The 25012-nt window shown below is 42.2% G+C and overlaps 1 protein-coding gene across 1 annotated transcript; it reads left to right on the forward strand.

Moving 5' to 3' along the window:
- The first annotated feature begins 1324 nt into the window (after positions 1-1324).
- On the forward strand, positions 1325-23451 carry LOC139761372 (pancreatic triacylglycerol lipase-like). The gene is made up of 9 exons (XM_071685484.1): positions 1325-2081; positions 10722-10800; positions 16116-16261; positions 16951-17199; positions 17773-17897; positions 18114-18222; positions 20294-20468; positions 20560-20660; positions 21435-23451. The coding sequence occupies exons 1-9, from the start codon at positions 1934-1936 to the stop codon at positions 21629-21631; spliced, it is 1329 nt and encodes a 442-aa protein (XP_071541585.1). The 5' UTR covers positions 1325-1933; the 3' UTR covers positions 21632-23451.
- The last annotated feature ends 1561 nt before the right edge of the window (positions 23452-25012 follow it).

The following is a 25012-nucleotide window of genomic DNA, read 5'->3' on the forward strand; positions in this document are numbered from 1 at the left end:
GATACATGGTGATTGAGGAAGATGGTGGGATACATGGAGACTGAGGGAGATTGTGGGATACATGGAGACTGAGGGAGATGGTGGGATACATGGAGACTGAGGGAGATGGTTGGATACATGGAGACTGAGGGAGATGGTGGGATACATGGAGACTGAGGGAGATGGTAGGATACATGGAGACTGAGGGAGATGGTTGGATACATGGAGACTGAGGGAGATGGTGGGATACATGGAGATTGAGGGAGATGGTGGGATACATGGAGACTGAGGGAGATGGTTGGATACATGGAGACTGAGGGAGATGGTGGGATACATGGAGACTGAGGGAGATGGTGGGATACATGGAGACTGAGGGAGATGGTGGGATACATGGAGACTGAGGGAGATGGTTGGATACATGGAGACTGAGGGAGATGGTGGGATACATGGAGACTGAGGGAGATGGTGGGATACATGGAGACCGAGGGAGATGGTGGGATACATGGAGACTGAGGGAGATGATGGGATACATGGAGACTGAGGGAGATGGTTGGATACATGGAGACTGAGGGAGATGGTGGGATACATGGAGACTGAGGGAGATGGTGGGATACATGGAGACTGAGGGAGATGGTGGGATACATGGAGACTGAGGGAGATGGTGGGATACATGGAGACTGAGGGAGATGGTGGGAGGTGAGGGGGTGTTGGTGCAGCAGACGCAGACATGAGTCAACACATCTCCAGGTATTGATCATCTCTCCAGCAGATTCACTTTAATTGGGACTGTTGGAGGGCAGTGGTGGAGGAGGAGGAGTGTTGGTGAAGATTGTGGGAGACACCATGGTACCATGCAGGTACCAGAAACCACGGTACCGTACATGGTACAAGTAGCATCATGGTACCATGCAGGTACGGTCAACACAACAGTTGCTTTTGCAGGTACCAGAAGCATCGTGGTACCTTTCCAGGTACTAGTAGGAACCATGGTACCATTGCAGGTACCAGTAGCACCACGGTACCATGCAGGTACGTACCACGAACAGGTACCAGCAGTGTTTCTCACCAGCGTCGTTGAAGATGGCGCCACCATACATCACCACCATAATGTCGCCCCGTAATACACCCATTTTAACCACGTAGGTCATTATAGTAGAACCAGAGGGCGTGAAGAGGGGAAAAATATGGCAATATGATAAATTATTATTATTCTGGAGCGGAAGGGGGCCCCCATGGCGCGTGTTTTTGTTGGGGGGGGTCAGTGTTGCGCACGCGCTTGGCTGCGCGTGCAACCTGCGCGTGAGCCAGGCTGGAGGTAAATAGGAACTTCCCCGTGTGAGTCAGCAGTGTGTCCGTGACACTGGTGGCGCGAGGGTGTGTCCGCGCGAGCCTCTCCTGCTACAGGTGGTGGTGGCGGACGCCCCACCCGCCCGCTCGCTGCAGTAGCTGTCATATTCCCCCGCCGTGGCATATGCCATGACACTCTGCCCAGGCTGGGGAGGAAGCCCGCAGGCGACCAGGACCTGCGGCAAGGCGGAAATTCCCCCTGGAGTCCATTGAGACGACGCGCTCCACACAGAGACATGAAGTTACTTTAATGGCGTCCAAACGCTCGAGTGTTGGGGATTGAACATGGAGGAGCGAGGGGACGTAGATTTGTGAGAGTGAACTGGTCGTTACCAACGCCTCGTATTTTCACGTCTTGAGACAGACTAACGAGGTGATTAGTGGAGAAAGTCGTTCGGGCCGTTGGTGAAAGCCATAAGCGACCGCTAGGGGCATGGCTCGCAAATTACGTCATTAATTCGACAATTTGGTAATTAAAGACGCAACGAGGGAGACGTGAGGTGTGGTCTGTGTGTTTATATTAGCCATCTCCCCCGCGAACCCTCGGGGTGTTTCTGTGTGTGTGGGTGAGTGTCTCCCTCATACCCCCGAGTGTTGGAGACGGCCCATGGGAGAGGAGGGAGTGTTGGAGGAAGAACCCAGCCCAAGGGAGACGACACCCCCACCAGCAGCGATGGAGCCGGCCAGGCCCCTCTCCCTGCAGGCCCTGGCCGCCGCCCTGGCCTTACTCATGGCTGTCCTCATCTTCCACCCAGGTGAGTCACGGCCTGACCCATCATCGTGGTGTGGCTCGCTTACCCACCTACACCCACTTGATGCAGCAGGCTTCCCACCTACACCCACTATAGTACCAGGCTTCCCACGTATACCCACTTGATTCACAGGCTTCCCACCTACACCCACTATAGTACCAGGCTTCCCACGTATACCCACTTGATTCACAGGCTTCCCACGTACAACCGCAATATTAACAGGCTTCCCACGTACACCGTCTTTTATTCAAGGCTTCCCACGTACACCCTTATAAAGACTTCCCACGTACACTTTATTAACAGGCTTCCCATGTACACCCCTTTATATACAGGCTTTCTCTTGTACACACGTGTATAGAGACTTCCCACGTACACCCTTAGAAAGACACGCCACTTATACCCCTTTAGATGCAGACATCCCTATTATGTAAACATACTCCCCACGTACACCCTTCCCTTTATATAAACAGACTTCTTACATACACCGTTCTCTTTATATAAACGCGTCCCACGTACACGCCTCCCTTTATATAAACTGACCCTACGTACTGTGTTCCCTCTATTTAAACAGACATCCCAGTTGTACCCATCCCTTTATATAAACAGACATCCCACGTACACGCTTCCCTCTATATAGACATCCCACGTACATCCATCCCTTTATGTAGACATCCCACGTACACGCTTCCTTCTATATAAACTCATCCCACTTACACCCATCCCTTTATATAAACGCATCCCACGTACACCTCTATATAAACATCCCACGTACACGCTTCCCTCTATATAAACAGACATCCCACGTACACTTCCCTGTTGAAAGCAGTATTCTGTAATTATTTTAGACATTGTAGAAATTCCAGCATGTAGATAGATATTAGGATATTTTCAATAAAAAATTGTTTTTAATGTATATAATCTTTACTAACATTATTAGTGTGATAGGGTCTGTTACAAACCTCCTCACACCTGATATAAATTTATATCTGAAATCCTGTTAGAGACGTGGGTTCAAAGACCATTATATATATATATATATATATATATATATATATATATATATATATATATATATATATATATATATATATATATATATATGCACCTAATTGAGTTTGCCCTTGTTCATATTAAACAATAGATGTATATTTTGTCTAGAATTCAACATTGTAGTTTGTGTGTGATATATATAAATCTATATAAACACGCATCCATGCATTAGACTATTTATATATTATTAATACCATTTGTTTTTACGTTGTATTACGAGTGTATACTTCAACGTTTCCTCCGTAATACTTTAGGGGAAAAAGGAAAGTATCAAAAACTTTTGTACATTTGTGGAGGATCATGAGTCATGCATAGGCCCCGCCCCGGACACCCCCACCCCCCTGCGCCAGACAGCCCACAGTCAACCCAGCTGTTCATCCTCCCCCCTTCCACCCTTTCTAGACTGTTCGATGTGTTTGTGTTTTTGTGTGTGTGTGTGTTTTAATATCCTAGTTTGACATGCTTAGAATATTTTAACCTGTCATTTGTAGTTTGGATCGGCAAGTCGTAGCCCGAAGTTGATTGGCGACAATCGATACGCCCGTTTTCTGCGGGGATGGAAAATGGGTGTTGGCTACACGCTTTCGTATAAAAAAAACCCTTTGCCATGATTGGTTAGAACGTAAAGTAGGTGGTACACCTCTTCCGTTTTCTACATGTATTTATTTATTTTTTTCATATACCATGTAGTCTATTTTAAGGATACGCCCCTAACGAAGATATGTCCCTCTTTACTCATACTCTCTCTCTCTCTCTCTCTCTCTCTCTATCTCTATCTCTATCTATCTATCTATCTATCGATCTCACACCAACACACACACACACGCCGGGTGGCGTGTATCAAACCCCATCACATGATCTGGGGTGTTAGGGGGGGTCTGTCACGGGGCCTGGGGTGTTAGTGGGGGTCTGTCACGGGGCCTGGGGTGTTAGGGGGGGTCTGTCACAGGGCCTGGGGTGTTAGGGGGGTCTGTCACGGGGCCTGGGGTGTTAGGGGGGGTCTGTCACGGGGTCTGGGGTGTTAGTGGGGGTCTGTCACGGGGCCTGGGGTGTTAGGGGGGGGTCTGTCACAGGGCCTGGGGTGTTAGGGGGGTCTGTCACGGGGCCTGGGGTGTTAGGGGGGGTCTGTCACGGGGCCTGGGGGTGGGTGGGTTTTAGGGGGGTCTGTCACGGGGCCTGGGGTGTTAGGGGGGTCTGTCACGGGGCCTGGGGTGTTAGGGGGGGTCTGTCACGGGGCCTGGGGTGTTAGGGGGGTCTGTCATGGGGCCTGGGGTGTTTGGGGGGGTCTGTCACGGGGCCTGGGGTGTTAGAGGGGGTCTGTCACGGGGCCTGGGGTGTTTGGGGGGTCTGTCACGGGGCCTGGGGTGTTAGGGGGGTCTGTCGCGGGGCCTGGGGGTTGGGGGTGTTAGGGGGGGCTGTCACGGGGCCTGGGGTGTTAGTGGGGGTCTGTCACGGGGCCTGGGGGTGGGGGGTATGTCACGGGTCAGGCCATTGGGTGTTGTGGGAGAGAGAGGTCCTGGGCTACCATTGTCTTCACAATGAATGTTAAGAAAGAAAGAAAAAAGAGAATTAAGTTTCTCTTTGTCTCGTGAGGAGATTGCGCTGTACTTGGGACACACACACACACACACTCAATATTGTGGTATGTTGAATACACACGTTAAGTTGCCAAGTGCACTTTCGTGTCATAATCACATCATCAGGGGAGACACAAGAGAGAAATATAACGTATATTATATATATATACGTAGGGAAATGAGGTTTCGTGGATCATGTGTACTCTTGGCCTGCCAGAAAGCCTTTGACCCTTGCCTAAATAGAAGGTTGTTGACATGGCGGATCGAGGATTTTTATCTTAGAAGTTGAAAGGGGGACGAATGTGACCTGCGTCTAATTGGCAGTTTTGGAGATGAGTTGGGGGTCATGGGTAGTTTAGCACACTCCTTGGTTCTGGAACTCTCTGTTTTTTTCTTGATCTGCGAAGATAATTTGGCCAAGATTGGACTCGCGGTGGAATGTCCTCGCTGGTTGACGTGTCAAGGTCATGGTGGATATAAAGTGCGAAGGGGGGGGTGGAGATGTGGAGTACATGTAATGAAGATGGGATGTTGAGTACATGTAATGAAGATGGGATGTTGAGTACATGTAATGAAAATGGGATGTGGAGTACATGTAATGAAAATGGGACGTGGAGTACATGTAATGAGAATGGGATGTGGAGTACATGTAATGAGAATGGGATGTGGAGTACATGTAATGAAGATGGGATGCTGAGTACATGTAATGAAGATGGGACGTGGAGTACATGTAATGAGAATGGGACGTGGAGTACATGTAATGAAATGGATGTGGAGTACATGTATGAAATTGGAGTGGAGTACATGTAATGAGAATGGGATGTGGAGTACATGTAATGAAAATGGGATGTGGAGTACATGTAATGAGAATGGGATGTGGAGTACATGTAATGAAAATGGGATGTGGAGTACATGTAATGAAGATGGGATTGAGTACATGTAATGAAATGGGATGTGGAGTACATGTAATGAAATGGGATGTGGAGTACATGTAATGAGAATGGGACGTGGAGTACATGTAATGAAAATGTAATGCAGTGAAAGAAATATCGTTTGAATACGGCTGTCATGGGGGGGGGGGGGGTGTGCAGGTGTTGTGTGTGGTGTGTGTTGTGTGTGTGTGGGGTTTTTGAGTTGTGGTCTGATGTCAGTGGTGTGGGGGTCTGGATCAATATTTTATTTTTTATCTATGAAATTAAGAAAGATGAATACTATAGCCAAATGAATATATTATATATTAGATCTATTTTAAGTATAATATTTATTTAATTCAGGATGTTAAAGCTAAGGACTGGAAATGTACTGGTAAGGAGCCTACATGGGGATGTACCAGGGTCGACCACTGTTCGAACTGGTTAAGGACATCGTCCATCATGTAATCAGTGTACCTCTTAAGGTTGTCATGGAGGTGTACTGAAGGCTTAAGGGGATCGTACCGTCGTGTTTAAGGCATCGTACCGTCGTGTTTAAGGCATCGTACCATCATGTTTAAGGCATCGTACCGTCGTGTTTAAGGCATCGTACGTCGTTGTACCATTTACCATCATGGTGTCAGTGCATGACTCTTCCTGTTGATCGACGTGTGTGTAATGGATCGTACCTTAGAATAAAGGCATCGCATACCAATAGTTTAGGCTATTAGGTCGTTATAACATCATACCTCTAAGCATCTACCTCTAACATCTACCTTAATCATGTTTAACGTCGTACGCGTGTTAAGCACGAATATGATATGTTTAGGCATCGACACAGAAGGCATCGTACCGTCGAGCATGACGATCGTGAAGTGCAGACAGAGGCAGTACATCAGTTAAGGCATTACCATTAGGTTTAGGATTCGTACCGATCTTAAGGCATCGTACCGTCGTGTTTAAGGCATCGTACCGTCGGTTTAAGGCATCGTACCGTCATGTTTAAGGCATCGTACCGTCGTGTTTAAGGCATCGTACCACAGTTTCGTGTACCTCGTTACAGCATCGGTGTGTGGCATCGTACTCTTCCTGCTTGTTATAAACTGGATGTAAAATGATTTCCTTCTATGTTCCGATAGTGTCAATTAAGAAATGCTTGGTAATTGGTGTTTTATCTCACCGACCATGGAACACACACACACACACACACACCACACACTTTAATCCGCGTTGCACGCGTACGCGGAATGTGTAGCGCCCAGAAATGATATATTTTCCAGAACAGAAACACCAGGATATCGAGAGAGAGAGAGAGAGAGAGAGAGAGAGAGAGAGAGAGAGGTTGAAATTAAGGTTTGGATTGCCATTTAAACTTGCATGGTAACCTTTTAGCCGGTGTCGGAACTTGAGGGGCGACAGAGGTCACGTGTACGTACCTACCCCCCCCCCCCCACCCACCCACCACGTACCACAGTCTCGTGCCTCGAACAGCTCGGTGTGTGGGCCCCCCTCCCCCCCTCCTTCCCTCTCAAGCAGCCGTCAAGATGAGCGAAACCTGATCCGCCTCACGGTGTGTGTGTGTACGAAAAAGGATGGGTCGCGCTCCCTCCTACAGCAGATCCACGAGACTGACACACACACACACGCGTGACGGTAGAAAACTTAACCCATTTTCCTCCTCGTAGCGGAGCTGTGAGAGATAACAGACACACACACACAGCCACACACACACACATACACACACACACACACACACACACATACATACACACACACACACACACACACAGCACACACACACACACAGCACACACCTGCCACTCCACACATGGAGGCGATATAAAGACAAAGTTGCCATAGAAGCAAAAGTCATGCCGCTCGCGGGCACAGACAGCCTGGGTAAACACAATAGATTTTAAACCCAATGTAGGCCATGGTCCCCCCGCCCCAGACATGGCCACCACCCACTGCTGTGGCAGATCAATGGAGCCACAGCTTGAGTGGGGGGGGGGGGGGGGGGCCCACAGACGTGTGACAAAGCTTACATTTTAAGCTTTCCGACGTAGCTTAATAAGCTGTGGTAGACTAACGGCCCTGGGAACTTACAAGGGTTATGGAATCGGTTGTTATTTATCATTTATTTTTGTATCGCCATCATTAACACAGAACCCGGCATGTTCCCAGGGTCCACAACGAACTTCAGGAGATAAAGTTTTGGAAAATATATATATATATATATATATATATATATATATATATATATATATATATATATATATATATATATATATATATTTGTCAACGGGGAAAGTTTTGAACGTTTGTATGTAAGAAGAAAAGTTTGAAAAGTATGTATGTGAGCAGGAAGGGTTGATAATGTGTACACCATTGATGGTACGACCCTTGAGCACACACGACGGTATATACGACCCTTGAGCACACACGACGGTATATACGACCCTTGAACACACGACGGTATATACGACCCTTGAACACACGACGGTATATGCGACCCTTGAGCACACACGACGGTATATACGACCCTTGAACACACGACGGTATATACGACCCTTGAACACCACGGTATATACGACCCTTGAGCACACACGACGGTATATACGACCCTTGAACACCACGGTATATACGACCCTTGAGCACACACGACGGTATATACGACCCTTGAACACACGACGGTATATACGACCCTTGAACACACGACGGTATATACGACCCTTGAACACCACGGTATATACGACCCTTGAGCACACACGACGGTATATACGACCCTTGAACACCACGGTATATACGACCCTTGAGCACACACGACGGTATATACGACCCTTGAACACACGACGGTATATACGACCCTTGAACACACGACGGTATATACGACCCTTGAACACACCACGGTATATACGACCCTTGAACACGACGGTTCGTTAAAATTACCTTAAATTTCACCTTTATACTTAAAGAATTTAGGCGAAGTGTAAAGGCTAGAAAAAATAAGTAAGCATATAGTGTTTGAATCAAAAGAAATAAGTAATTAAGATTTAACAAATTACTTAGAAATTAACATGCATTAAGGGCGACTTGCTTGTGAGTGGGAGGGGGTTACACAATATGGCGGTCAATGGAGGTTATATAATATTCTTCCCTTGGCTCCGCTTTCGTGAACCTTGCAACATGGCGGACACACCAGTCAGTCAAGGGTATTACGTAATTGAATTACGTAAAAAAAAAATTTACAGTGATCCGGTTTCTCGAGCCATTTTTATTATTATATTTGGGTCGACCGTGGGAGAACTGGCAACTATTTTGTGGATGGATTTCCCACTGGGAAATTTACATTGAATTTTTTTTTTTTTTAATTTTCCTTTAATCGATTAAACATTTTTATGAGAAGTTTTAAAAATCTATTCGAAATAGGTATTACCATAGATCCGTCGTGACTCTTGTGAGAATAGGGGGTAATTAATGAAATCAGTTTATTGATTCAATGTTTACGAGTTCTCGTTTTCTGTTTCCCGAAATCAAATCAAAACAAAATTTAGATTAATTTTTTTAATATTGATTTTTATGAATGTATATTATATGTTTGCTCAACTGGAACAAATGAAAGACCGGAATAATGTAAGCAAGAAGCTTGTTAGAGTTGATGTCAAGATATATTTCTCTAAATAAACGATAAATGGAGTATATAAATGACAGTCGAAATGCGTACTACAGTCTACATAGATTTACGGAAATTATTATTAATTATAAGAAATAGTTCTAGAGATGGAGGCCTCTCGAATGTAATATTGGCCCCTTCCCCCTCCCCATACAAACAGGCAATTACATAATTAATTGGTCTATGACTGTCTTCGGTATTTTGTGTAGAGACGAAGGTATTTAGATGATATGCTAATTTCTCATTAATATTGTAAATGGCTGAGGTATTTTGTTAGTTATGTGATCTTAGAGCGATGTAGGTGTGTGGGTTAGGTGCTGTGGAGGTGGGTTGGGTGCTGTGAAGGTGGGTGGATGGGTTAGGTGCTGTGGACGTGGTGGGTTGGGTGGGTTAGGTGCTGTGGACGTGGGTTTGGGTCGGTCAGGTGCTGTGGAGGTGGGTGGGTTGGTAAAGTGCTTTGGAGTTGGGTGGGTGGGTTAAGTGCTATGGAAGTGGGTGGGTGGATTGGTTGTGCTGTGGAGGTGGGTGGGTTGGTTGTTGGGCGCTGTGGAGGTGGGTAGGTTGGTTAGGTGCTGTGGAGGTGGCTGGGTGGGTTGTGCTGTGGAGGTGGATGGGTGGGTGGGTGAGTTAGGTGCTGTGGAGGTGGCTGGGTAGGTGGGTTAGATGCTGTGGTGGTGGGCGGGTAAAGCAGGTATTTAACAAGTCACTTCGTCAATATCATTTTGATGTTGTCCTCAACTAACTACCTACTCTGGTGGGGTAAAGTATTCCCAGTGTTAACAGCCCACTTGAGAGAGAGAGAGAGAGAGAGAGAGAGAGAGAGAGAGAGAGAGAGAGAGAGAGAGAGAGAGAGAGAGTAAATATAAATTAAGAAAGAAGTAATCCCCCCCCCCCCCCCGAGTTTGTATCCTGGTAACTTTTGAAAAAAAAAACTTAAAAATTGTAGATGTGCATAGCTATATTTACATGTTAATTTTTTTTTTTTTTTAATGAATGACGTACGAGCGATTGTAATAGGATCTCAGTTGTACTCTTTTCCCTCCCTCCCTAATTATAGATCCACTCGTAAATTAATTGCAAGATAATGAGGATTGGTTTCGTAAATAAATAAGAAAGTATGTGCGTTTTGTCTGTCATTGTCTTTGCACACTGTTCGGCTAATTAAGGTGTTTAATTACGGTAATTAGGGACCTTGCCTGTAATGGGGGATGGGGTCAATATTGGTAACACCTTGTGATGGCTTGGCTGGTAACGTGGTAATGATGTCGACCAACCAAGGTCGACTGTAGTAACGAGGTAATTAACAGATAAATAAATGAGGTAATTAACAGATAAATAAATGAGGTAATTAACAGATGAATAAATGATTTGATCGAAGGTGAAGTAACAATGGCTTTTAATCAAGTCTCTCTCACTTCTTTTTCTCTTTAAGGTCTTCTGAACTTGCTGGTGAGGAGCGAGGACACCTCAGTTACCCTGCAACATGTCCAGAACTTCTACTACTGGAACAGGTGAGAGAGAGAGAGAGAGAGAGAGAGAGAGAGAGAGAGAGAGAGAGAGAGAGAGAGAGAGAGAGAGTGTCACATGGGGGGTGGGGGGGTGTCCAAGGGAGGTTGGAAGTACATGAGGGAGGTTGGGGGGTGGTTGAGGTTGTGACCCCACCTTTTCAAGAAGGTGATAACTAAATAGATTTTAGGATGGAAGGTGGGTTGAAGAGGCAGTCATAACTGTGTGTGTGTGTGTGTGTGTGTGTGTGTGTAGGAGGGTTAGGTTGGGATCTAGGAGTCCCAGGATATGAAGAAATACATTTACAGGATAAGGTTGTCAACAGAACAGAGAGGGAGAGATAAGGGGATGTTTAAGGTAATGGGAGGGTGTGTTTAGGGAGGAGGCAGCCCAGATAGTAAAGGGGATCTTGTCTTTAAAGCTCTTGGTTCAAGTCACCTGTACATGAGGCATTCAAGACAAGTCATGATTGTTAGGTAAGGGAAAAGGGTAAGAGAAACTATTTTTCTGTCCCTTTTTACAGTGGGGATAAAGTCCACTGGCAGTAGCTTTGTGGCCTGTACCATTAGGGGCAAGTGGGAGGGTGGGGTGGGGTTAGCATTCACCCATATTTGGCAGACAAGGAACACCTAACAAGTTGGAGATAATTTTAGGTCAGTTGACAGTAGTTGTCACGTGGTTGACGAGGCAACAATAAACGAGAAGTCATTGTGTCTTAACAAGGCAGTTAAGGGAGAGAGAGAGAGAGTGGTCGACAAACACAGAACCAGGAGGAGGAAATGAAGAAGGTTTAGCTCCTGTGGTGTGAAAGACAACTTTGATGGTATTGATCCCTCCGCAACCCATAACTGATGAATGTGGGAGACTTGTGACATTTTATTTAAGAGTTATTTCTACCTCCCTGAGCCCTGATGTTGGCAGTGAAGATGTTGGAGTGGTGCCATATTTACATTGCAGCCGAGTGTCATTGTCTTCCGTCACTGTGCAGTTTGGTTGAATGCTCCTGATGAATAGGTTAATTTGGTAGATGGTTATTCATAAATAACTTTTATTAAAGATGTTCATTTACAACCCTTTTCTTTAAAAATTTCACCAACTTGCAGTGTAGAAGGTGAGTGAAAACTGTCATTGTTGTGTGCAGCACAAACACTGCCACTATGTAAATGATCTCATCCCATTAAAATCAAGAGGCTCAGTTGTATTTTAGATTATCAGTTTGTCTGTCACAATATTCATGTTTATCACCTTCTGTCAAAATATGGTTTTCTATAAACACGTGCCCATAAGCACACGAGAAAATATTGAGCAAGGTAACATTAGGGTCTTTTTCTGTGCTGGAGTATTAAGCTAAGACACAGGAACCAGTACAGAAGGAAAACATTATTGGTTATCACACACCAGAATGACTGGGACAAGACATGGCAGTGGTTCGTGTTGCAGTTGCAAACAGAGATGTAACAACTTGATGCAATTGGCGGCTTAACAACTCTCTGTCCCTGGCAGAATAAACCTAACTGGTGACACTCAACAAGCTTGAAAGACATTTCAGCGAATATATATCACCATTATGTTCAGCCAGCAAGTTTTTTAAAAGTCAAGATCTGATGAGCCTCGGGTGGTGCATGAATTACTTGTCAGATATAATTCATTGGACATCGTAACTCCAGGAGATAACCAGCCTGACCCAGGAAGTGTTGCAGAATGAAATGGCTGAATTTGATGCTAACTTTGCCCACATTTTGCCCCAAGGAATATAAAGGCTGACAGGTAGGTAGAGATTTCGAAAGTGTGTGCAACTAACAGGAAAGTCTCAAGATTTATTTATCCCCAGGTTCGATCCTATGCAAGGAATGTGAGATTATGGAGATGAGAGAGAAAAGGAGATGAGAGATCAGTTAGTATTTGGACACTGTGGAGACTGTCTTAATTAGAAATTCTTCAAAGAGGATGATAACCTTACTTTTGATGCATCTGTCCAAATCCATGTGGCACACCAGGCATCAAAGAAGCAAAGTGGCAGTGTATCATGGTGAAAGAATGGAAGTTGTCAACTTGGTGACTCAGACAAATCCCATGAGGAAGACGAAATGAAATATGATGACATCCAACGTGAGGACCACACGGCCATGAGTGAATGGAGGTTCTGCGGCAACCAGAATATTTGGAAGAGAGAAGATTGCCCAGCGTATCATAGGGCCTGCAGCAGATGCAAGAAGAATCACTTACTAGTGAAAGCAGATTAAAACCAGACAAGGACTCCTTAAGCAATGGTCCGTGAATTTAAGGGAATTCAGATGCAGACGACCACCAAGATGTCCACAACTTTATAAAGCATTCATCACGACCAAGCAACGGGTGCCTCCATTGATATCCATGGATGGAGGTGGTAAGAAGGTCAAGTTTCAAGTTGACTGGCACAACAGAATGTTATTCCTCAACATATATTCCCTGACATGCAGTTAAAAGCCCTGAGATACAGTGTTGTACATGTGGAATTCTGTTAAGATAAGCCCATTGGGATAGTGTAGAATTGTTATAAATTGTAAGACTAAAAGAAAATGTTTTGTAGAGTTTCTTGTTAATGTAGAACAGGATCTTTTATCAAACTTGGATAAGAGAGCTTCAGAACAAATGAATCTGATTACTGTGAATTATGAGCATATTTGTGCAGTTCAAGATGCGTTATGAGATTACACTGATGTGTTTCAAGAAGAGCCAGTGGAATTACATGGTGTCATGTAGAGCTAACTATTGATTCAACATGTAATCCAGTAGCATTATCATTATGCACAGTGCCAACCAGTGTTTAAAGTTTTTAATAAGCCTAATTAATTACAAAAAATGAAAATCATAACCAAAGTGGATGAACCAACAGAATGGGTAAACTGTATGGCTGCTGGTAGCAAGAGATCATGTGACATTAGAATTTGTATTGATCCACAAGCATGGAATAAATAAAGATACCTTCGCTACCACTGCCTGATGATTGGTTACCTGACCTTTCAAAGGCTAGATTGTTCGCAAAGTTTGATCTGAAGAATGGTTATTGGCTTGATTATTAGTTGTTGTTCCAAATGAGGCTGAATGCAGCCCCGGAGGGTCTGAAAGGAGTTACATGTGTAGCTGGTGACATAATACAGTTTGGTATTTAGATAATGATGAACTATTTAATGATGATGACAAAGGAAGCAAGAAATCAAGCTCAGCAATTGAATGATAGAACTGAGGAAGTCTGAGATTTCTTTTCTTGGACATAGTTTGAAATCTGGTCCTGATAAGGTAGCATTCATCATAAAGATGAAAACTCCACAGAATGTGACAGGTATAGAGGTTAGCAGGCAGGGTGAATTATTTTGCTAGATTCCTATCCAAATTGTTTAATATAATGGAGCATGCCTAAGGTCATTGCATATAGGTTCAAATCCTGGTTGTCACAGTCAGTCCGTAGTCCCAATGGGATGGTTAATAAGCTGGGTACATGGGAAACAACGATTAAGTATGATATATATATATATTTTATTTATTACTATACTTTGTCGGTCTCCTGTGTTAGCAAGGTAGCACAAGGAAACATGAAAGAATGGCCCAACCCACCCATATACACATGTATATACATACACATCCACACACACACACATATACATACCTATACATCTCAACATATACATATATATATACACACACAGACATATACATATATACACATGTACATAATTCATACTGTCTGCCCTTATTCATTCCCGTCGCCACCCCATCACACATGAAATGACAGCCCCCTCCCCCCGCATGTGCATGAGGTAGTGCTAAGACAACAAAGGCACATTATTCACACTCAGTCTCTAGCTGTCATGTATAATGCTCCAAAACCACAGCTCCCTTTTCACATCCAGGCCCCACAAAACTTTCCATGGTTTACCCCAGACGCTTCACATGCCCTGGTTCAATCCATTGACAGCACATCGACCCCAGTATACCACATCGTTCCAGTTCACTCTATTTCTTGCACGCTTTTCACCCTCCTGCATGTTCAGGCCCCGATCACTCAGAATCTTTTTCACTCCACCTTTCCACCTCCAATTTGGTCTCCCACTTCTCCCTGTTCCCTCCACCTCTGACACATATATCCTCTTTGTCAATCTTTCCTTACTCATTGTCTCCATGTGACCAAACCATTTCAAAACACCCTCTTTGCTCTCTCAACCACACTCTTTATTACCACACATCTCTCTTACCCTTTCATTACTTACTCGGTCAAACCACCTCTTACCACATATTGTCCTCAAACATCTCATTTCCAGCACATCCATCCTCCTCTGCACAACTCTATCCATAGCCCATGCCTCACAACCATATATCATTGTTGGAACCACTATTCCTTCAAACATACCCATTTTTGCTTTCCAAGATAACGTTCTCAACTTCCACACATTTTTCAACGCTCCCAGTACTTTCGCCCCCTCCCCCACCCAATGGTTCACTTCCGCTTCTTGGTTCCATCTGCTGCCAAATCCACTCCCAGATATCTAAAACACTTCACTTCCTCCAGTTTTTTATATATATACCAGGGTCAACGTGCTGTCAATGGATTGAACCAGGGCATGTGAAGCATCTGGGGTAAACCATGGAAAGTTTTGTGGGGCCTGGATAAACACCCATATACGCACATACATATATATACATATCAACATATACATACACACACACAGGCATTTACATATATACACATGCACATATTCGTACTTGCATGCCTTCATCCATTCCTGTCGCTTCCCTGCCCCACAGGAAATGGCATCGCCACCCTTGATTAGGGCATTCAGTTGCCCATGCACAGTTTCAGCTAAAATAGAAAAAAAAAGTACTCTTTCTTGGATTAATAAGTACTGGAATAACTTCATGTGCCCTGTGGAAAATACGAACTCACTATGATTGAGGGTATCCCCGATTGGTTAGTAACATGATTAAGGGTATCACTGATTGGTGAGTAACATGATTAAGGGTATCCCTGATTGGTGAGTAACATGATTGAGGGTATCCCTGATTGGTGAGTAACATGATTGAGGGTATCCCTGATTGGTGAGTAACATGATTGAGGGTATCCCCGATTGGTGAGTAACAATATTTATTAACAGAATTGATAGGCAAGAGAGATGGAATTTGAATTTGTGCAAGTTTTATTTGGTGTTTGTAAAAGTCTTTTCTTCAGTATATTATTTGCCTAATCCTCAATTATTGAAAGAAATGACATTAATGTTTAAAATATCCTATATTGTGCAGAATTTAGATAGGGGTCATTTACTCATGTAAACATTACCATTCTTAGGTATCATCAAGGTGCACCACAGGAGCTGACAGTGGCTTCACAGATATCCCTCGGTAACACCTACTTCTACCCACGTCACACTTACATTATTATTCATGGCTTCATAAGTTCGGGCATGGATGGCTGGATCATCACCCTTAAGGATGGTAAGGTGATGTTTTTGGTGTTTTTGTCATGCCAGGGGGCAAACAAGGGCTTCTAGTTGCAGAGATGGAGTTTAAAATAGAGTTTGCTGTTGGTTGATAGCAGTTCTTGAAAAGCAGGTGTTTATTTAGACAATATGGTGAGAAAACACTCTTGTGTCCCTCTATTCCAAATAGTTGTTTACCTCAGAGGCCCTATCATATCCATTAATTATAAAAACTAACACCACATTAATCCTCTTTACTATTGAATGAACTGCCAGTGGTGATTTTACTGCTATTTATGATTGTACTTTCTTGCTATTTACCACAACTTTAGAATATGGCTTTGTTTGTTTTCATACTGATGCTGATACAGAACTGAAGCACTAATTCTTCCCCCCATGTTAATAGTTCTCCATATTAAAGCTTTTTAAATATTTTCCTTATTGTACCTTTTAAGTGTAGTTGCTACCCAGTGATTGTCAAAATCATTCTAAAGGACCATAGTTGCTCTTTTCTGTAGCTGAATAGCAGCAGATCCAATCGAGGTGAATGTAATTAGTAATTGACACCAATTATATAATTATATATGTTTTAGCGAATACCATACATAGTAAAGGCTGAGTTCCTACACTTGTATGCTCTGCATTGGATTCATTAGAGATGGCATATCTTCCATTACAGGAGTAACAGCTTGGATGTATCCACAGCTCTGTTGGGGCGTGAGGACTGCAATGTGATCAGTGTGGACTGGGCAGCAGGTTCATTAACTCCAGAATACTACATAATAAATGGGCGAGTGCCAGTGGTTGGAGAGGATGTAAGCAAGCTCATTCTGTTCCTCCAGCAGACAACAGGACTGACTCCAAACCTTGTCCATATCATTGGACATTCGCTTGGAGCACATGTGGCTGGTTTCACTGGGAAGAAACTGAATGGCACCATCGCAAGAATCACGGGTATGTTTTAAAATGGTGTTTCAGATGGTCTTCTGTTGGATTGTGAAAGTTGCTTCATTCTCCTATTCACCCTGTTGCTTAACTCAGTGTAATATCAGGAAAATTATGAATATTGGGTTATTTTTTGCTTGTATCATCCTCAGGAATTTCAGAATTTAAGGGCTTCCTAGACCATTAGGCCACATTTCAAAATGTCAAAAATTTTCTACTCTTGGAAAACAAATATTTTATGACTCCATAACCCTGGGAATCCTTGTTGATAGAAAGGACAGGCAGGTAGAGACTAAATTGTGACTAGGATAGCCATACTTGTGTGATGGAGGCAGATGTAAGCTTTGACAGCTACATCATTGATCTAGAGTGGATTATAAGCATCACTAGAGTTCAGTGGTTTTGGTTTAGGCTCATTATACTTCACGTAGGGAAGTCCGTCACTTTCTCTTTGCTTCAGACAAAAATGAATGTTTACAGACTAGCACACCTTATTTAAATTTAGGCTCTCCATCATCCATGGAGAGGAGAAAAATTATAGCATACCTCTGGCATTAGTCAAGTATTTCTCCCATTTGGCAGGTCTGGACCCTGCTGGGCACATGTACCACCAAGTTGAGGCCACTGAACGTCTAGATAAAACTGATGCACTCTTTGTGGATGTCATCCATTCTCATGGTTGTACCACTGTATTAAGTCAGTGGAGAGTAAGTTGCATAACTGAAGACTGATATTTTTCTGAACAGAGATATTTTTATAAACATAGGACATGTCCTTTGACCAAGTCATCTGTAAAAATGAGACATATTTTTGTACATTTGTGTTGTCCATCAAAAAACTGGAGATTCATATGCTAAAGTTTTTTTGACAGCATTTTCAACTTGCCCATCACCCCAAGCATCAAGCTTTTTTACTCATTTTAGGACTGCTATGGTATTGACGAGAACATTGGTGATGCAGACTTCTGGCCAAATGGTGGAGAACACCAGCCTGCTTGCAAGGATGGTGGAGATGGGGCTGTTGCAGTTAAGGGTCAGTAACACTTATTCCAATGAAGTTCATGTGAACTGTATTACTGGGACCACTCAGGTGTGCTGTGGTGGACAGAGTAGAATTAGAGTCATTGTATAGCACAGAGAAACAGTATGCTGGTGGCTGGATACACTTGTTATTCATATTGATATTAGATTCTTGTGGCATTAATGGGCTCCGTCTGCAGGAGTTAGCACTGTGAGTGAATGATCATCTTTGGTAAGGCTGGATCAGTGGGAGGACAGTCTCATCAAAGCTTCGCACTCACTGCAGAGGAGAATTTCTTTGCCACAGGAAGTAGCACAGCCTTGGGCTGCATGATCATTCAGAAAGAGGTCGTGGGTAACACCAGGACTCATAGATATTGTGGTATCTGTGAACAAATGAATTTATTTCTAATTTAGCTGGTGATGAATAGAGTATGTTTACCTTCTTTTAGAATGTTTGACATCACTTTTAAGTGATGGTAATCATAGAAATTACTTTATAATGCACACAATTGCTTTGACTTGGCAGGTCCTAACTTTTATGATGACTTAGCAGACTTTCAAGTGGCTTTTGATTATGTCAGTCGTGGACCAAAGAATGTAGGTTAATATTTTATAGATATGTTTTTGAAATATTTTCATATGTTTCATATAGATTTCTTTCAAAAAAAGTAATTTCATCAAAATTCTACTCTCCCTTCCTGTGAGATTTTTTGAAAAACTTGATCTCATAGTTATCCAGCAAAAACTTTGGAACATCTTTTGAAGTTATGCAAAATGTGTCTGAGATAGCTGACACTTTATTTTTTCCTTACATGATTGCCTTTTCCTGTGTTAGCAACAGGAACAGATGAAAAAAGGCTGCATTTGCTCAGATCCATTCTCTAGCTGTTGTGTAATGCACCAAACCACAGCTCCCTATCCACATCCAGGCCCCACAGACCTTTCCATGGTTTACCTCAGATGCTTCACATGCCCTGGTTCAGTCCATTGACAGCACATCAACCTCGGTACACCACATTATTCCAATGTACTCTATCCCATGCACACCTGTCACCCTTCTGTACGTTCAGGTCCCAATCACTCAAAATATTATTAACTACATCATTCCATCTCCAGTTTGGTCTTCCTCTTCCCCCCTTCTTGTTTCTTCCACCTCTGACACATATATCCTCTTTGTCAGTCTTTCCTCACTCATTCTCTCCATGTGACCAAACCATCTTCGGCTCACTCAACCACAATCATTTTATTACCACACCTCTCATAAAAACAGTTTCAAAGATTCATTCCCCCACTGAAAGTTTTTGAAAAAATCTCTTCATGTTACCAAGCCAAACCTGGAAAAAGGCTGAGAATTATGCAAATATCTCAAAAGCATAAAAGGATATATTGAGGAATGTTACATACCTCTTCTGCATAGCATGGATGGTACTGCAGAAAGAGTTGCAAGTCCAGACAAAATTACAAGCTGAAATTTGGTGCAAAAGATTTACTTTATGAAATGTCCTGTTTTATCAGTTTTAGAAATAAACATAATGATGTCATAGAATATTCCACTCTCACTGACGCTTCTTGATTAAGGTGCCTTGTAGAAAAAGTTTACTGCAGTGGACTAATGGCAAATTAGCCTTCCAAGTCCACTGAATAATTCTTTCAAATACAGAAAGTCACATTAGGCACTGAAACTGTTCAGTAACATACGAGCAGGCTCTGCTATACCATAATTTGTGGTTAGTACATTACTTGTGAATCTCATCCATTCATAATACTAATATATTATAGTACTTAGCAATAATATTCAGTTAAATTGCTTACTAAAGTACTTCAGCATCACTCACTCACATGTAAAAGTAATGTAACTTTTCCATTTTGCATATAAAATAGTTTGTTTTCGTTATTAGTTTTAGAGGTACTTTAACATTTCTTTGTTGCATATGAAAATTCTTTAACTTCTGTGTAGTTCATATAAAAATATATAGCATCTCTTTGTTGCATATTAAAGTACTTTAACTTCTCTATATTACTTATAAAAGTACGTTATCTCTTTCTGGCATATAAAAATATTTTAACTTCTTTAAATCCAGATGGCAGCAGTTGTGACCATGGAATGGCTTACGTCTTTTACATAGAAAGTTTGGCCTACACGGCCTCCACCACTCGCTTCCTGGCAAGGCCCTGTATTTTATGGGAACTGTATAACAATGGCTCCTGCCCATGTAGCCATCCTGCACAGTATATGGGGTACAATGTCAATCCCAAGTAAGTTTGAAGAACTTTTTTTTATTACCCTTTGATACATTTTTTTTATGTTTCGTACATAGCACTTAATGGTGTATTGATTTGTTTGCAGTGCCCCTGGAGTATTCTTCCTCAACACTAGCATCACAGCACCTTACGCTCTTTTAGATCCACACTGTTCCCCTGGAGTCTTCTCTGCCCTGCAGATCATTGGTAAGTCCTTGAGTCCATGCCTGTCACACTTTACAACAGTATGGATGTAGGATTATTTCCCCCTTTTCCAACACAGCCAGTCTTTTCTGTATTCTTTACTGCCTGGTGAGTGTAGTGTACGATGTTTGTGTGTTTGGCGAAGTGGAGTTTAAGACTGGGTTGGGAGGGTAGTGGCCTAGAGATAGTTGTCATTATTGTGATTCTGTTATGAATCAGTTTTTCAGAAAGAGTTTGTGTACCGAAGGCAGTACTGCAGTGATATAGAGTATCAAGAGGAATAGGAGTTTGGTGATTTGGAGGGTTTTAGGTTAGGTTTAATGCTATCACGTTTCTTGATGTTAGGGGTAAACCAAATTGGTTAGGAGAATGAAGTGAAAGTTTTAGAAGGGTTGGGCCTTGAACATGCAGAAGGGTGTGTGGTGTGCACAAAAATGAGTGAATTTGAGAAATATGGTAAACAGGGGGTGACATGCTATCACTGGAATGAACCAGGGCATAGGAAGCAGTCAGGAGAAACCATGGAGAGGTCTGTGGGGCAAGCTTGGTTTTGGATAGTGGGTTCTGGTTTCAGTTCATTATACATGACGGTTAAAGTGGATACAAGGAAACAAGCCCATTCTTTGACTGATGGTGTTAATGTTGGAAACTGCAGACAATTATGGAAAAGGTACAATAAATCCTTTGAAAATTTTAAATTTTACAATTGTTCAATGAATAATGTTAATTCAAAGTCCTTTAATTTACAGTAACATCGCTTCACTTTATCTTCCACAGGTTTAGTGCTGGTGACAGTATTTTTGGTACTCATGTTGTTGCTGGTAGTGTTGACACTCTTGCCGCTGCACTCTGGCATGCCAGTTGTTACAAGGGTGAAGGTAGCACTGGGTATGGACATCAGCAGCTGGCATGGCACAAAAGAATCCCAGTCAACCCAGTGTTTGGCTGGTGAGGACAACAAGGTTCTTATTTGAGTTAAACATTTAGTCCTTTGAAGAACAGACTTTGAGACTCGTATGGCACCTAATGTATCCTCTTCTGTCAAATGTGATGATGGCTGTACCATTTCATCTTCTGAGTGTACTCGACCAGTTTAATATTTGGTAGACATATGGTGTTCAATGCAGCTCTCATTTTACTGTTTTTATTTATTCCATGACAATACAGGTGGCTTATAGCCCAGAGGTAAGATTAACCTTGTAGGCACTTAACTTAAAGCTTTAAACAGATGTTCTCTGATGACAGTGTTCTTGTTTATAGGTATACACTCTGCATCAGACATTTATATTTGCTAACTTTGACACACCAGATGTTTTCCTTTGCTGCCTGTAATGTTAACGTAAGAAAAGGTTCCATTAGTTCGCAAGTGTTTGTTCTAGTCTGATGATGCCATTCACTGTGAAATGACTTTTAAACAAGACGTATGATAGGTCTGGTGCTGCCTTATGTACAATTGGTTTGTTTGTCTTGGCTGCAGGCAACTTGTTTGTAGCGCCTTTTAATCCTTACATGTGCTACATAAATTTTGTGTGATCTCTTATATGTGATATGGACCCAAGTTGCAGTTGACATTGTATGGCAAAATTTGAGAAGGGTAAAGTGACAGTGGACTAATAGAAAATCATGCAGTTAAACTGTTACAACTATGTAAGTTACAAAATAATTTTGAAGATCACTTCAGCACAGTTGCATTTTGCACAACATTTTGCTTTAAATATTCCCATTAACTGCATTTCGTTATTAGAATGATTATATTAATTATACATCATTAAGATTTCAGACAAATGTATTTCCTTTAAAGAATGTTTACTGCTCAATTTTTGTTACTGTTGTGAAAATTACTTTTTATGAGCTTCCGTGGTGTAATGGTTAGTGTTGCTGACTACAAATCACATGTGGGCCCAGCGGGAATCTTGGACAGGGTAGTCGGCTCACAGTCAACCCAGCTGGTCATTCTCTCCTAGAGGGCTGTAGGCTGGGATTTGAATACATTTATATACATATATTTATAGCAAATCTGAGATGGCTATGATTGGGGCATATAGTTAGTTGCCCATGCCATCTTAACTATCATTTAAATATATATATATATATATATATATATATATATATATATATATATATATATATATATATATATATATACTCTTTTGTATTGTACTTTTGAATGCAAAGGTAACCTTCTGAAGGATATAAATACATCAGGATACACTTTAGACAAAAGGTAAATTTAGAATGTTTGAATAAGCAAACCTATTCTCCACTCATTTCATAGTTATATATATCGCACAATTATCCTTTTCTTCTATAGCAATGCCATTGATATAGTCAGTGTGTTCTGAACATGTTTCCTCAAAACGTTGATTTATTTTATGGTCAAGATCTGTCATTTGGTCAAATACTTTTTTATTAAGATCTGCCGTCTGGTCAGAAAATTTTTAAAGTATTTTAACAATGCACAAACCTTTAAATAAGCTTTGCATTGGTATAAAGTAGGTAAAAAAACTGACAATGTAAAATGATTATGCAATATTTCATTATATGAAAAGTTAATGATTGAGCGTGGTTGTAAAAACTCCTTTTCACATGTTTTTCATTTACAGCAGGTATGTGCACTTATTCAGGTGAACGTGTTTCTCATCACATTTATATTCACAAATTCAGTTGTACTGGTGTGGTAATTCATATGTTAGCCCTTAGTCTCATGCCATTAATATTGTTTTTCAAGCTGCACAAATTTAATATTATTGAATACTATATACACATAATAAAGGAAGTAAAGTTATTAAAATGTTATGGTTTCTTATTCATATCCTCCCAGGCCTTTGTAGTTGATATGGCACATGATTATAGATGACTGTTTTAGAACAATAATGTTAGTGAATGTAAAATTTGAGCTATTAATGAACTACAAAGCAAAAAATTCTTGCCAGCAAAAATCTGGAGTAATATGTGGAAGGAGGCACCTGGCAGTAGGTGAGACATACACTGTCCATGGATGAACTGTACTCCCATGTGGATACTGGGAAGGATAGCCAGCATCATGCTGTTCGTCACACATACCTCAGATCACAGTTTTTGCTCTTCTTACCTTGCATACACACGGGGTGCTTCACCAATGCATCGTGTGTCTTACATTCTTCTTGCTAGCTGTTGCTGATGGAGGGTAGGGAGCAAGCCTTTTACTGTTCTATCCTTACCTCTATTTATCTATATTTCTAACACCTGTTCCAATTGGAACTCCCTCAGATGGGTGGCCACAGCAACAGTCTCCATAACTAAAGAACTCCAGTGCCACTTCTTAGCATTTAGTGCCTCACCCTTAACACGCTGCTGGCAAGAGGGCAAGTCTAGCGCAGTGTTTGCAGAGGCTCCTATCTAATGTTCCTAATGACTACTTCTACGTAATGCTTCTACCTACTACCACTATCTAGTAATCCTGCCTAAATGTTCCAACCTACAACTTCCATCTACTGCTCCTATCATTTTGCCAAAAGGCAGGGATAGCGCATAGTGCTCACCACAGGAAAATCTAGTTACAAAGAATGAGCTACGTGAGTTAAATGTTGTCAAGTATTACATATAAGGAGGAGAGCTTGTATATTTGTAGACAGAATGCCAGTAGTCCACAAGAAGAAATACATTTAAGCTCAAAATAGAAAACCTAGACATGGGCCCTCTATTGTCTCTTTCCAAGTACATATACTCCTATGTACTCTACTATCATCAGGAGGAAAAAGCATATGATTTAGATGACATACCCTCTCAAGTCTTGAAGACCTATTACACTGCACTAGCCCCAATTCTTGCTCACACCCCCCCCCCCCTTTTTTTTTTTACTATATAACTATACTTGAATTCCTTCCTCTTGAAACCATTCCTTGGTGCAGCCCATCCCTAACAATGAAGACTGCTCTAATTCCTCCAACTATTGTCCTGTTGCGCCCATTTCTGCTATCTTCAGTCTTTGAAACTCAACACTCACTTTCTCAAATACTTAGAATACCTTTCTGTTCATTCTGATTCACTAATATGCATTCGGTAAAAATGTTCATTGATCATCTTTCTTATGTGACTCAACTCAAGTCTTCCACTCCCAGAGGTTTAGGCAAAACTTCTGTCACACCCATCATCTCCAAATGACAGGGCCAAAGCACAGTGCTCATCGAAGGAAAATTTAGAGTTACTAAGAATGAGGTGTGCAAGTTAAGTGCTGTCAAATGTTATTAAGACAAAGAGAGATAGTATGTTTCTGGACACTACACCATTAGTCCATGTGTGGGTGAGGCAGAAAGAAAACACAGCTACCCAAGTCAAGAGTTGTGTAACTTGAAAACCACTGAAGTGCTGGCTCA

The sequence above is a fragment of the Panulirus ornatus genome, chromosome 40 (assembly GCF_036320965.1).
Source record: "Panulirus ornatus isolate Po-2019 chromosome 40, ASM3632096v1, whole genome shotgun sequence".
NCBI lineage: Eukaryota > Metazoa > Arthropoda > Malacostraca > Decapoda > Palinuridae > Panulirus > Panulirus ornatus.